At 67.5% G+C, this 13655-nt stretch overlaps 1 protein-coding gene across 6 annotated transcripts; it reads right to left on the minus strand.

Annotated features, from left to right (window-relative positions):
- Positions 1-794: 794 nt before the first annotated feature.
- Positions 795-12589, minus strand: PDE4C (phosphodiesterase 4C). Of its 6 annotated transcripts, none has more exons than XM_041465836.1 (15): positions 8970-9140; positions 5328-5516; positions 5215-5251; positions 5047-5111; positions 4891-4940; positions 4254-4369; positions 4056-4149; positions 3491-3669; positions 3307-3405; positions 3071-3235; positions 2889-2988; positions 2652-2806; positions 2447-2569; positions 2081-2263; positions 795-2007 (listed from the first exon to the last, which is right to left on the minus strand). In XM_041465836.1, the coding sequence occupies exons 2-15, from the start codon at positions 5357-5359 to the stop codon at positions 1486-1488; spliced, it is 1920 nt and encodes a 639-aa protein (XP_041321770.1). In that variant the 5' UTR covers positions 5360-5516; positions 8970-9140; the 3' UTR covers positions 795-1485. The 6 variants fall into 6 exon arrangements, with proteins under 6 accessions (XP_041321770.1, XP_041321767.1, XP_041321768.1 ...); XM_041465833.1 differs by lacking the exon at positions 8970-9140 and adding an exon at positions 7164-7473; XM_041465834.1 differs by lacking the exon at positions 8970-9140 and adding an exon at positions 7164-7472 and having other exon boundaries at positions 4254-4366.
- Between the last annotated feature and the right edge of the window lie 1066 nt (positions 12590-13655).

Genomic DNA, 13655 nt, shown 5'->3' on the forward strand with positions numbered 1-13655 from the left:
GGGATGGAGCCAGGCTCAGGGATGGATCCAGAATTAGGGATGGAGCCAGGCTCAGGGATGGATCCAGAATTGGGGATGGAGCCAAGCTCAGGGATGGATCCAGAACTAGGGATGGAGCCAGGCTCAGGGATGGAGCCAGGCTCAGGGATGGATTCAGGCTGCTGTGGCCATTTTCCATCACCTTCCCCAGCCAACAGCCCCACTGCCCTCCTCATGCTGCAGCCCCTCAGCCAGAAATGGGGGGAAAAAAGCGCTTTTTCCACCTGCTTTTCTCTTGCAAATCTGGATTTGAGGAATTTGAGAGCACAGAGCCTTAGCCCATCCCTATCTGGAGAGACAGGGGGGACATTCAGCACCCACCAGCGACGGCACCGAGCCACCAGCACCCCGTGCAGGACCCGGCACTCCCGGAAAAACCCTGGAGAACGCCTGGGCTGGGGAAAAACCATCAGTTCGGGAGGCCCTGCTGCTGCCAGGGCAGGCAGGGGGCGAGGGCCCCACGTGCCAGGGCAGTGCCACGGGTGGGGCCGTGTTTGTGGAGATAAATCACCGTGGGGAGCAATGCGGAAGAGCAGGGAGCGGGGCTCCGCGCCGCGCCAAGCCGGCGATTAAATATTTACCTTAGCAGGTCGTGTTTGCCAGTGATGGATCGGCGTTTCCAGGGAGGAGCTGGCTTTTGTTCCAGCACGGAGCCAGGCCCTGCCCGGTGCCCGGCGGGAGACGGGGCCACCAGCCACACCGCTCCCTGGGGACATCGGCTGCGGCTCCCGTGACACAAAGAGGCAAGGCTCATGTTTAGGGTGGAACAAACCGGGTTTAATCTCTGGAAGGTGAAGGAAGAATCCCAAAGGACCCTGCCCCAGGCAGGACAACGGAGATGGGGAGTGGGGAGGGGGTGGTGACAGCACCCGCCAGGGTCCGAAGTGTGAAGTGCAAATGGCGTTTGGAGTGATCACAGAGCAGAAATGGAACTTTCCTCCCCAAAAATGCATCTTTCCTGCCCCAAAAATGTGTGTAAGCCTCGGGGAGGCTCGTAGTAAAAAGTGAGCTACAAAAGGCTTTGAAAAGTGAACCCGTCCCCAAATAAATAAAGCACTGAGCCGTGCCTGTGCTGTGCTGCGCCGGGGGTGCCACCAGCACCCTCTGCCCACCTCGTCCTGCCAGGGAACACCTGGCAAGGTGCTGGAATGCTCCTTCCTGCAGCGCTGTGGGGTGTGATGTCCCCAGGGCTGGGCTGGGCCCCGAGCAGCGTGTCCCCACGCCCTGTCTGAAGGGGACAGGGACCTTTCCCAGGGAGAAGGCCAGCAGCGTCCTCGTACCTGTCAGGACCTGCCCAGCTCCCAAACGGGGACACATCCCGGGTGCCTCCGAGTCCTTACAGTGCCAGTGCTCCCCAGTGCCAGCTCCCCGCTGTCCCCAGCACTGCTCAGGGCAGTGCCCAGTCCCACGTCCCCCCGCAGCCAGGGGACCCACGGGCCGGTGTCGCTACGTGCCCAGGGACAGGAATGTGACATTGCCCTCTGTGTCCAGGCACAGCCCCCGGCTGCCCTCGGGGCCTGGCACGGAGCACCCGCTGCCACCGTCCTTCGGCAGCGACCCCTCCAGCGCCTGCCGGTTGTCCACGTCCCTGGGGCGGGGGACAGGCGAGTCCCGGTCCCCGGGGCCGGGGGACAGGCGCTTGGTGTCGGCACACTCCGAGTCATCCGTGCCTGGTGTCTTGGAGCCGCTGTTGTCCTCGTCCAAGGGGCTCTCGGCGCCCTCCGGCTCCGTGTCCGACTCACCCTCCTCCTCCTCCTCCTCCTCCAGCGTCAGCTCGAACTGGAACTTGTCGGTGGTGGCGGGGGACACGGCGGGTGCCTCGGGCGGAGGGGAGGGGCTGCGCGGGATCATGCTCTGGTACCACTCCCGGTTGTCCTCCAGCGTGTCCAGCAGCTCCTGGGCGTCGGGGTGCACAAGGTCGGCCCAGGTCTCCCACAGCGGGTGGGCGATGAAGTCGATGAATCCCACCTGGGGGGAGGCAGAGCTGAGCCCCCCCTGCCTTGCCCTGGCACCCTGCCCTGTCCCCAGGCTGCCACCCCACCTGGGATTTCTCCACGGAGGCGGTGTGCTTGTCACACATGGGGCTGATCTCCATGCCCTTCTCCCGCTCCCGGTCTCCTTGGTGGAAGAACTCCACCATGATGCGGTCGGTCCACTGCCGGTACAGCTCCAGCGGCTTCGTGGGGTTGCTGAGGTCGGCGCAGTGCACCATGTTCTGCAGAACCTGTGGGCATGGACACCGTGTCCTCTGTCCCCCCAGGGCCACCCAAGCTGTGCCACGAACTCGCTTGGCCCCCCCCCCCAGTTGGGTTTGGGATGGTGGTGGCACCAAGTGGGACATCCCGGCAGGCCAGAGCTGGGATGGACACCTGCGGTGCTGGGAAGGGTTGCCCAGGTGTGTCCCCACCTGGATGCGGTCAGAGTAGTTGTCCAGCAGCAGCACGCCCAGGCTGGTCACCTTCTTGGTCTCCACCATGGTCTTCAGATCCGCCAGCAGGTTCATGTGCTTGGACATGTCCGTGGCCAGCACCTGGGCAGGGAGAGGTGGGAACGGGTCTCAAGCCTGATCCCCCAGCCCAGACCCCACCCTGGGCTGCTCCAGCCCCCCATACCATGTCGATGACCATTTTACGGAGCGTCTGCCTCTGCTTCCTGCTCAGGTTCTGGAAGATGTCGCAGTTCTCCTCCTGGAGCAGCTTGAAGCCCACGGCCAGGTGGTGATTCTCCAGCACCGAGGCGTCGTTGTACATCAGGGCCAGCTCCGAGTCTGTGAGACAGCACCAGTCACCCCGGGGTGACTCCTGGGGTCCCCCAATATCCCCCAGGTCCATCCCTGCGCCCCAGCTCACTGGTGTTGATGAGGAACTGGTTGGAGACGCCGGGGTGGTCAACGTCATGGATGGCGCTGGCAAAGATGGCAGCCATGATCTCCAGGTCCGTGAAGACAGCCTAGGAATGGTGGGAAAAGGCATTGGGGACATGTTACGGCCCCTCAGGCACACCTGGGTGGCTTCAGGTGACCAGGAATCACCTCCAGCGCAGGCGTGGAGAGCAGGACGTGCGTGGACTGCGCCACGTCGGCGGCGTGCAGGCTGTTGTGGTAGGCCACGTCGGCGTGGTAGTGGTCCTCCAGCGTCAGCATGTAGGTGATGAAGGTGTTGACGGGGATGCGGAAGGTCTTCATCAGGTCACGCTCCTGCAGGAAGGCGGGAGGTGGCTCGTCCCCGTGCGGGCACAGGGACAGGGACGTCCCGGCGGGGCGCTCACCTGGAAGATGCTGTACATGATGACGGTCAGCGGGCGGTTCCCCGAGTACTCGGCGACTTTGAACACGTCGAGCCCCCACTTGTTGGTGTCCTCCAGCTCCTGGGGAGCAGAGGGACAGAGATCCATGGTGGGGGTGGTGTTGGGGACCCCATGGTCGGGGGGGGTCAGCCCTGCCAGGGCCCACCTTGGCCAGCAGCGCCTCGTGCTCCGTGCGCACCCCGAAGCGGGGGATGCCGGCGGTGGCCAGGCTGGAGCTGTGCTTGAGCTTCCTGACACCGCTGATCTGGGACATGGGACGCTTCCTCCTCTCCTTCTCCTTGTCCTTTGCCGGTGCCGAGGGGATCTCCACCTCGTGCTGCTTGTCTGGGGTGACACGGGGAGGCCAAATGTCATTGCCAGCATCTCCCTGCGTCACGCTGTGACAATTTGGGGGGCTGCAGCACTTTACTTCACCCCCATCCACAGGTCACAGATCTGCCAGGGGACCCCTGGACACTCCTCCAGGCACACAGGGGTGGCCCCAACAGCCCCAGTGCACCAGTATACACCAGTATGAGCCAGCACCCCCAGCCATACAAATCCCACTGGGACACCCAGGAAAACCCCCCTGGGTCCCCCATTCCATTCCTCCACAAGAAACAAGCAGGACCCTCCACTGGCATCTTCCCCTTGGGCACCCCAGCTCCCTGGGGACACAAAGCCCACCCTGCTGCCAGCGGGGAGGTGACCCTGGGGCAGGGGGTCCTCACCCAGGAAGGTGCTGGAGATGTACTCGGACACCTGGTTCCCGGAGCGGCTGGTCTCCGAGAGGTGCGTCAGCTCCCGGCTCAGCATCCGCTTGAACTGTGGGTGGTTGGCAGGGTCAGCGGTGTGGGGGGCTGGCAGGACATCCTGGGGGGCTCTGGGGTCCCCACGCCCGCCAGGGTGACCGTGAAAAGGTCCCTTACCTTGTTGGAGGCCATCTCGCTGACCGAGTGCCTGGTCTGCAGCGTCTCCAGCTGGTCCAAGCACCAATCCAGCTCCTCCAGGGTCTCCCTCGAGAGCTTCTGGTGGGCATCTTCTGCTGGGGACACCCGCCAGCTTGGCAAGGGACCTGCCAGCAGCGCGGCCACCCGGCACAGGGGGGCTGGTGCCACCCCAAACCCGCGTGGAGTGTCACAGCACCCCCCGAGCGGGGCGGCGGGGGGACGCGGGGGTCGGGGTCAGGCATCCCTGGGCAGCGGGGCTCAGCCCCGGCACGCTGTCCCCATGGCGTGGCAGCCCCGGCACGCGGCGTGCCACGCTGTCCCGTGGGGTGACAGCCAGCCCCGGGGGCAGCCGGGCTCCCGCGGGGCCCCGCTCACCGCCGGGCTTTTATTAATGGAAGGTTTGACGTCAACGGGAGCTTTTCCACCGCCGCGAAGGGCGGCCAGGCGGGAGGAGCTGCCGAAAACCAGACATGGATCCCAAAGGGCAAAGCCGCAGCTCTGCCTTGCCTTGGAGGAGGTGGCTGCACCCCCAGGGCACGGCAGGACACAGCCTGGGGACACGGGGACAGCCAGCTCGTGCCAAAATCTCCCCACCACCGTCCTCCCCGGCACTCACCGGAGAGGCTGGCCTTGCTCCCCGAGGGCAGGCTGCTGCTCGATCCTCGCCTGTCAAACACGGGGGGCTGAGTAGCTGTGACCCCCACAGCCGTGCCCCCCGCCCCGCCGTGGGCTGGGGTCCCCACTCGGGTGACATCCTCGCCCTCCAACTCACTTGATGCCAGCGCGGTCCTGGAGGTGGGTCAGGTTGCTGCGGACGGTGCGGAGGCTGGCCAGGACCTGGGGGGCGACAGGGGGCTGGGGTCGGGCGGACCCCCACGGGACACCCACCCCGCTGCTGGCCGCACGCCCTGTCCCCTCCTGTGTCCCCCATGGCACCTACCTGGGCAAAAGGTGTGACGATCATGTCTTCTCCATGCCTGCGGGAGCACAGGGAGCGTGAGGCTCGGGGAGGGAAGGGGAGGGGACGGGGATGTGGGCTGGGGGGACACTCACAGGTCGCTGGCGATGGAGGAGTTGCGGGACATGGCTTTTGGGGACAGGTCGTAGTCGCTGTCGGAGCGGTACAGGAAGGACTCGCGGCGCTGGCCGTGCGAGAAGGTGCCCTGCAGGACCAGCCCCGCGCCCGGGCTGGCCTGGGGGTCCAGGGCGCCCCGGCCGGGGGGGCCATTCTCCAGGTCAAAGCTGTGAAGGGAGAGGGGACAAGGCTGGCAAGGGGTGCGTGGGACAGGGAGCTCAGCCCAGGGGATGCTGCCAGGTTTGTCGGGCTCTCTGTGCCACCACCTCGCTCTGGCTTGGTGGCCCTGTGGTGACAGCGGTGCCCGGTCTGGCCCCGCTGGCTCCTCCACCTGCTGAGAACGGGCACAGCTCGGTGCACAAGGAGCCTCTCAGCTCCCTGCTGGCACAGTGGCCCTGGGACTTGGGACACTGACCAGCAGAGCCAGGCTGTCCCGTGTCACCCAGCTGGGACAGAAACCCGCTGCCCTGAAGCTCCCAGCTCCAGTGACCCCCAGGAAGGGCCGGCTCCTGCCTGTCCCTCCCCCTACCTGTCACCAGCACCACGGTCCCAAGTCCTCCAAAGCCTCCATCAGCCCCGTCTCGAGGTGCCGTGTCCCATGGAGGGGACAATATCCCAGCCACGGCACAGAGCCAGGGGACATCGAAGGACAGAAACCGACGCAGAAGCCAAGCCCTGGCCCCTGGGGACACGCTGGCGGCAGCCCAGGGGCACCCCGACCGGAGTCACCTGGCAGCCGTGTGCATCCAGGGGGGACAGGGGACAGGCATGGTGACCCCGCAGTGTCCCCAAGCTGGCCGCGGCCGCCTCACCCACCCTGCCGCTCTGCTGGCCCCGGGGTCATGGGAAAGGCTGCACGCAGCAGGGACACAGCGAGGGCCATCCAGCGCCTGTCCCCTCCCGCAGCCGCCAGCGCCGTGGGGACGGGGACAAGCCACCCCAGAGCAGTGCGAAAGCGCAGATGCCACCGGGGCCACCGTGTCCCCAGCGGGATCCCGGCACCTACCCGATGCAGGAGTGCCTCCGGGACGGGTACCGGCTGCCCGGCAGCATCGTCCCGCTCCGGCAGCCCCGGCGGCTGTGGCGCGGCCGCCCCCGGCAGTGGCAGTGCCAGCCGGCACCGCGTCATGCCATCCCGCAGCCCCTTGTTTTCCTGCCTCGGCTTCCCATCCCCGATGGTACCGGCGACACAAAGCCGCATTGTCCCCTCCGACGGCTCCGCGGGGTGATGCCCGCGTCTGTTCCCGGCCCCGTGCCACCACGCCTGACCCCGCTGCCACCGCAGGGGACAGCCCCGGGGGACACGAGCCCCTGCCACGGGGTTGGTGCCCAATTAACCCCCCTGCTTTCGGCGTTAATGACCTCCGAGCGGTGGCGGTGGCGGCGGGGCCGGGGCCGCTATAAATAGATGCTGTCGCTGCCGGGGGGGATGTGCTGAGCCCCACGGCACCCGCGCAGGTGGGGCCGGCCCCCCAAAACCGACCCCACAGAGCTCCGGGGTGGGGAGGGCAGGGACGAGCCGCCGTGGGTGCGTTGCTGCCTTGATTTGGAGGGCAAAGTCCCCCTCCGTCCCCACCGGGCCACCTCGCCGGGGTCCCTGCCTGGCGATCGCTGCCATGAGCGAGTCCGTGCTCAGCCCCGCTCCTCCGGCCGGCTCCCCCTGACCACGAGGGGACACCCGCTGTCCCCTCCTCGTCCCCCGCGTCCCCACAGCCCCGAGGACGCGCCACAGCTCTGGGGGGAGCCATGCCCCCACGCCGGCAGCACGGGCTGGTGCCACCCCCCGCGGGGACCCGCCAGCGTCCCCCCCTTACCAGAGGGGATGCGCCACGGTGAAGCGCCGCTGCAGGCGGATGCTCTGGTTCATCAGGAGCTTCCTGAAGAGGACGGGAGAATTGCGGGGGGAACTGCGGGGGGACGCGGCCGGAGAAGCCCCCGGCGAGCAGTGCGCGGTGGGCAGCATGGCCCCGCTCAGGGACCCCCGGGCCGGCGGCGAGGCCCCGCTGCCCCCGGTGCCGAGCAGGAAGCGTGCGGCCGTCCCGGCCCCGGCAGCCCCGGGAAACTTTCCATCCCCCTCCCGCCCTGCGCCTGGGAAATTAAACAACTGTCTGGCTCCGGCAGCCGGCGCAGGGAGCGGGTCCCCCCCCGGTGTGCCTGGCGGCCCGGGCACGTGGCCCCTCGCTGGCCCGGTGCCACCGGCCACCCTGCTGTCCCCGAGGCGGCAGCTGCTCCTGAAAGGGCAGGGGTGCTCTGCCTGGAGACACGGAAAAACGCCCCACGAAGCCCCCCAGAGAGCCAGAGGGTGCGGAGAGGACGTGACACGGTGCCACGGGGGGACACAGCTGAGCACGGAGCATCCTGGACATGCGGTGTGGCTGTGACACGATGCCACGGGGGGACACAGCTGAGCACGGAGCATCCCGGACACGCGGTGTGGCTGTGACACGGTGCCACTGAGGGGCACAATTGAGTCTGGAGCATCCTGAACTTGCGGTGTGGCTGTGCCATGGTGCCACCAAGGGACACAGCTGAGCTTGGAGCATCCCAGACGTGTGGTGTGGATGTGCCATGGTGCCACCGAGGGACCTGTGAGAGCCAAACCCGTCCCACACCGTGCCCCAGCCCCTCCCTGGTGCTGTCCCCTCCTGGAGCAGCAGGGTGAGGTCCAGCTGGTGACAGTGACACTGTGGGGGACCCACTGTGAGGTGGTCGTGGGAGCTGGCACTTGCCCAGCCTGATGCAGCAGCATGTGGCTACCTGCTGTTCCTGATGGCCACAAAAACATCCAGCAGCTGGCAGGGAGCCAGGAGGGACAGCAACAGAGCCCCCCCGCCAGGACAGCGCCGGTGGGGACCCCAAAACCCACCGGAGGGGGGTCCTGGAGGGGTCACCTTGGCTTTCAAGGGACTCAGGGCAGAGGGATGTGGGACAGGGACATCAGGGGACGTGGGACAGAGGGAAGAGCCCCCTGTGCTGGCTGGCAGCCCTGGGCAGCAAGGGCTGGGCTGGCCGCGGGACAGCCAGTGCCCATCCCCAGGACAGCCAGTCCTTATCGGCGTGTCACTGTCCCCACGTGTCTGTGCCGGGGTGGAGGACAAGTGACACCAGAGCCATGTCCCTCGGCTGTGCCAGCTCGTTGCTGTCCCCACAAGCCGGGCTGGGAGAGGCACGGGACAGGGGGAATGGCCCAAAAATAGCCCTGCAGCAGCACAGCCGGGCCCGAGCCACTGCGGGAGGGACTGAGGTCACCTCGGGCAGGGCCAGGCCAGCCCTGTGGTGGCTCTGGCTGGGCCACGGGGTGGGGACAAGGAGGGGGTGATGAGGGTGAGGACAGGCATGGGTGGTGGGGAAAAGGTGGATGGGAGTGGCAGGGACAGTGGGGGACAGGAGTGTTGTGCGGTGACAGGGACAGACGGTGATCACAATGGGCATCCCGAGGCTGGCACAGCGAGCACGGTGACAGAGGAGCTTGTCCCCAACCCACCGTGCGCTCTGCCCCGGTGCCGCTGTCCGGCCGCCGGTGCTGAAGCCGGGAGCGTCGCCGCCAGCCGTGCCCTGCCCGGTAACGCGTTCCCGGTGCCACCGGGGCATCACCTCCCCGCTCCCCGTCCCGCCCTTACCGGGGGGGCTCGGACTCATCGCCGCTGCTGGGGCCGCTCTCCTCGATGGTGAACACCACCCGGGCAGCCTCGGGCTCGGGGGCGCGGGCCGCCTCCGCCAACCGGCAGCCCAGCGGCGGCAGCAACGGGGTCCCGGAGAAACGGCGGCGCACGGCGCCCACGGCCGCTGCCGGGACCGGGCCCGACGGGGCGGCCTCGGCGGGATCGCGGCAGCGCTGCCGGGAAACGGAGCAGCGGTGAGGGGCGCGGGGAGCGGCCCGGGGGGGCTCCGTGCTGATCCCGGTCCGAGGGTCCCGCCCGGGCAGCGCCCCCCCCCGCCCCCCCGCCGGCCCCCCCACGCACCATGGGCACCTCATCCAGGTGCTGGAAGGGGGGGGTCCCGCGCCGGGACAGCTGCACCAGCAGCACGGCCACCCCCGGCAGCAGCAGGCACACGGCCAGGGAGATGAGGACAACCACAGCAGGGCTCAGCTCAGTGGGGTGCTGCTCTGTGGGGTGAGATGGGCACCCCGTTATTCCCCCTGGCACCCCGTTATTCCTCCTGGCACCCTGTTATTCCCCCCTGGCACCCTGTGATATCCCCTGGCACCCCGTTATTCCTCCCTAGCACCGTGTTGTTCCCCCTGGCACCCCGTTATCCCCCCTTGGCACCCTTGTATTCCTCCCTGGCACCCCGTTATTCCTCCCACTGAGACTCGTGCCCAGCCTCCAAGCACCACGGAGAAAGAGGTGGCTCAAGCCTGGCTCCAGTCACCCGACTGCCACCAGCCCACCCACCACAGACCTGGCACCCAGCTCCTGTGTCACCTCCACCAGGGCACTCTGACCCCCCCTGGCAGAGACTGGAGGAGAAAAGGGGAGCCCACAATGACTCCCCCAAGGAGGGGGGAGCAGCCAGGGGGGCTCTGGCCTCACCTTGGGACCTGCACCCCTGAGCCCTACTGTGAGTGCAGCCCCAAGTGGGGGATCCAGGGGGGCCCATGGTCATTCCCAGGTCCCCCAGCTGCCCAGTGCCCCCCAGCCTGGCTCTCACCAGAGTTCCCAGCCATGCTGCCAGTGGCTGCTGTCCTCCTGGAGCTGGTGGTGACAGTGCTGGTGCTGTTGGGACCCGGGCTCACGGTGGGGGAGCTGGGAGAGGCAGGCCCAGAGGGCTTGGGTGAGGATGGGGCTGGTGGTGTGGTTGAGTTGGATGGATGCTCTGTGGGTCTGGACACACTCGTGTGGGGTGGAGGTGGTGCCATGGTGGCATTGGATGAGGGTATCAAAGGTGTCGTTGATCCTGGAGTCCTGGCTGAAGATGGTGCTGTGGTGGTGTTGGATGAAGATACTGGAGGTGTTGATTCTGAAATATTGTGTGGAGTTGTTGGTGTGGTGGGGCTGGATGGAGACGATGGAGGTGGTTTTGATCCTGAGGTACTGGATGGGGTTGTTGGTGTGGTGGGGCTGGGTGGAGATGATGGAGGTGTTGATCTCGAGGTCTTGGATGGAGTTGGTGTTCTGGTGCTGGATGCAGAGGATGGAGATGTTGATCCCGAGGTACTGGATGGGGTTGCTGGTGTGGTGGGGCTGGACAAAGATATTGGAGGTGTTTTTGATGCCGAGGTACTGGATGGGGTTGTTGGTGTGGTGGAGCTGGTTGGAACTGCATGGACCCTTCCCGAGTCAGGGCCAGACAGACTCACACTCTGAGTGCCCTGGCTGGTGGCTGTGGCTGAGCGGGATGGAGACGGTGACACGGCTGTCCCTGAGCTGTTCTGAGACGCTGTGATGGCAGGATCAGTGCCACGTCCTGGCTCCAGACCTTGGAGGAGAGAGCTGGTGAGCAAGCACATGGCAGGGCCCTGGCAGGGTCCTGGCAGGGCAGCAGCACCTGCCCCACCTCCTGGCCTCACAGAGATCATGTCCCAGGTGATTTTGATCACACAGAAAGCTGGCATTTAGCCAGGATCAAATCCCAGAAATCCAGAACCAGAAGAGCTCCCCGAGCTGTCGTGGCACGGCCACAGCACTGCTGGGGACAAGCAGAGCAGCGTGGCAGCAGCGGGCAGTGCCAGGCCACAGGGACACGTGCTGACCCAGCCCTTGTGGCACCCACCGGACACCCTCAGGGCCAGGCGTGCCAGGGACTCTCCCGTGGCCACGTGGGACAGAGCAGGTTTGCCGGGCAGTGCCCCTTATCTGCCCGAATCCTGTTTGCACAAGAGGAGCAGCAAGTCCAGACTGGCCCCAGGGGGACACCGGACAGAAATGTCCCCTGGCAGAGCCAGCACCCAGGGGCACAGCGTGGCTGGGGGTCCCCACAGCTGCCAGGCTCACTGGGATGGGCTGTCCCCAGCAGCTGCCACCCTCTGCCAGGGTGGCATGGAGCCCAGGGCCAAGCACCCAGTGTGCCAGGATGGCTGAGCCGAGGCCCCTCGGGGTGCAGGGAGGGTGTGGGGGACCCAGGCTGGAAACGGGGGGCCCACAGTGGCCCGGGATACCGGGGAGCCCTTTGCCCCGGGAGTGCTGCTGCGGTGCCAGGGTACCCGTGCCAGGACCAGCCGGTTTGGCAGCCCAGGCACCGCATCGGCCGGGAGGGGCAGGGTGCTCCGGTGCAGCCTGGCACTCCCGGGGAGGAGGTGCAGCCCCCCGCTGACCCCAGCCCCAAAAGGGACACGGAACCCCCCCAGTGCCCCACTGGGCTGCCGGTGCAGACCGCGAGGCAACGCGTGGTCGCCTCCCCGAACTTCCCCGGTGCCCCGGAGCACCTGGACGCTTCTCCCCATACCTGGAACTGGGCGGGGGGAGGCCACAGACGCACCCACCGCTGGTACCGGGAAGCACCCAGCCCCCCGGTGCTGCATCTCCCACGTGCCCCTGGGACCCCGTGGACCCTCCCCGGTGCCCGGTACCTGCGGCAGCGAGCAGGGCAGCGGCGCAGCAGAGCAGGCGGAGCGCGCCCCGGGCCATCCCGCCCGGTGCCGGTGCCGCCGACTTTATCCGCCCCGGGGGAGGCGGGGCCGCCCCCTGTCGGTACCGGGCGGCACCGCAGCGCCGGGACCCTGCGGGCACCGGGAGAAACCCCCCAAAATTCCCCCACCCACACACACTCCGGCCGTTTCCTCCGCCCATCTCCCACCCCGCGGTCGTGAAACACCCCCGGTACCGGGAGCCAGCCCTGCCGCGATCTCTGCGGACACGTGGAGACACCGGGAAGCGGGCACAAAGGGATCGGGGGATGCGGGGACACTGGGATGTGGGGATTTTGGGACAAAGGGACCTGGGAAACGGGAGATATCGGGATACAGGAACACTGGACCGTGGGAATGTGGGGACAAAGGGACCCGGGGTCATCAGGATGCAGGGACAATGGGATCTGGGGACATGAGGATGCGGGGACTTGGGGACACAGGGATCTGGTGACACGGGGCCGGACAGGTGGCCGCCCCGTCCATCTTGGCGTCGGAGCGGCACATCCGGGGCGCAGCACAACCGCGCCGGGAGGGGACGGCGCTTCCTCCGGCAAACCGGAGCGGCGGGCACCGCGTCCCCGGCGAGCCACCCACGGCACGGCTGAACGGGGGGTCCCCGGGGAACACCCCAAGGCACGGTCCGGTGCTGAACGTGGGGTCCCCGGGGATCCACCCACGCCACGGTCCGGTGCTGAATGTGGGGTCCCTGAGGAACCCCCCAAGGCACGGTCCGGTGCTGAACGTGGGGTCCCCGGGGAGCCCCCCAAGGCACGGTCCGGTGCTGAATGTGGGGGTCCCTGAGGAACCCCCCAAGGCACGGTCCGGTGCTGAACGTGGGGTCCCCGGGGAGCCCCCCAAGGCACGGTCCGGTGCTGAATGTGGGGTCCCTGAGGAACCCCCCAAGGCACGGTCCGGTGCTGAATGTGGGGGTCCCTGAGGAACCCCCCAAGGCACGGTCCGGTGCTGAACGTGGGGCCCCCGGGGAGCCCCCCAGGGACCCCGCGCTGTCTCGCACAGCCGGCTGCCGGGAGCGGGGCGATGCCGCTGCTGGAACGGGCTGGAGCTGCCGCCAGCAGCGTCCCCGGGACACGGGGCCGGTGCCTCGGTGCTGCTGTCCCCGGGATGGGGCCCCGCAGGTGGGGAAGGCGAAGGAGGAGCCTTTGCGGTGCCGGGAAGCCCAAGGGTGTTGCCGAAGTCTGGGAGGAGCAGAGGAGGCCCGGCCGCGCTGGGTGCCTCGGGGTGACCCGCGGGGGCCAGGACAGGGGGGTGCTGGTGAACCCCCCAACACGGAGAGGGTCTGGCAGGGCAGAGCCACAGCCAGAACCAGCAGTGGGGTCCCCTCGCCCACCTCCTCACACATGGGGACCCCCCCCAGCCCCAGGGGAGCCCAAATACACCCATATTCCCCCCAAGAGAGCCCAAACAACCCCACGGCCCCCGCAACACCCCAACTTTTCACCACCCTCTCCCCACAACATCCTCCACCCTTCCCCCTCCCCAAAAAAAACCACAACCCCTTGGACCCCCTCGCCCTCCACCCTCTCCAGTGATCCCCAGAGCCTCTTTGCCAGCCCTGGAGGGGTCTCACTGCCCACTCCCCATCGCCCCTCAGAACTCCCCAGACCCCCCCGGTCCCGTTTCCCCCTCAGCCCAAGATGGCACCCGGCCGCGCCACTTCCTGCCCGCGCCGCCCCTTCCCTTCCCTTCCCGTCCCTCCCGGGCGCAGCAAACAGCC

Source organism: Pyrgilauda ruficollis, unplaced genomic scaffold (genome assembly GCF_017590135.1).
Source record: "Pyrgilauda ruficollis isolate IOZ18807 unplaced genomic scaffold, ASM1759013v1 scaffold192, whole genome shotgun sequence".
NCBI lineage: Eukaryota > Metazoa > Chordata > Aves > Passeriformes > Passeridae > Pyrgilauda > Pyrgilauda ruficollis.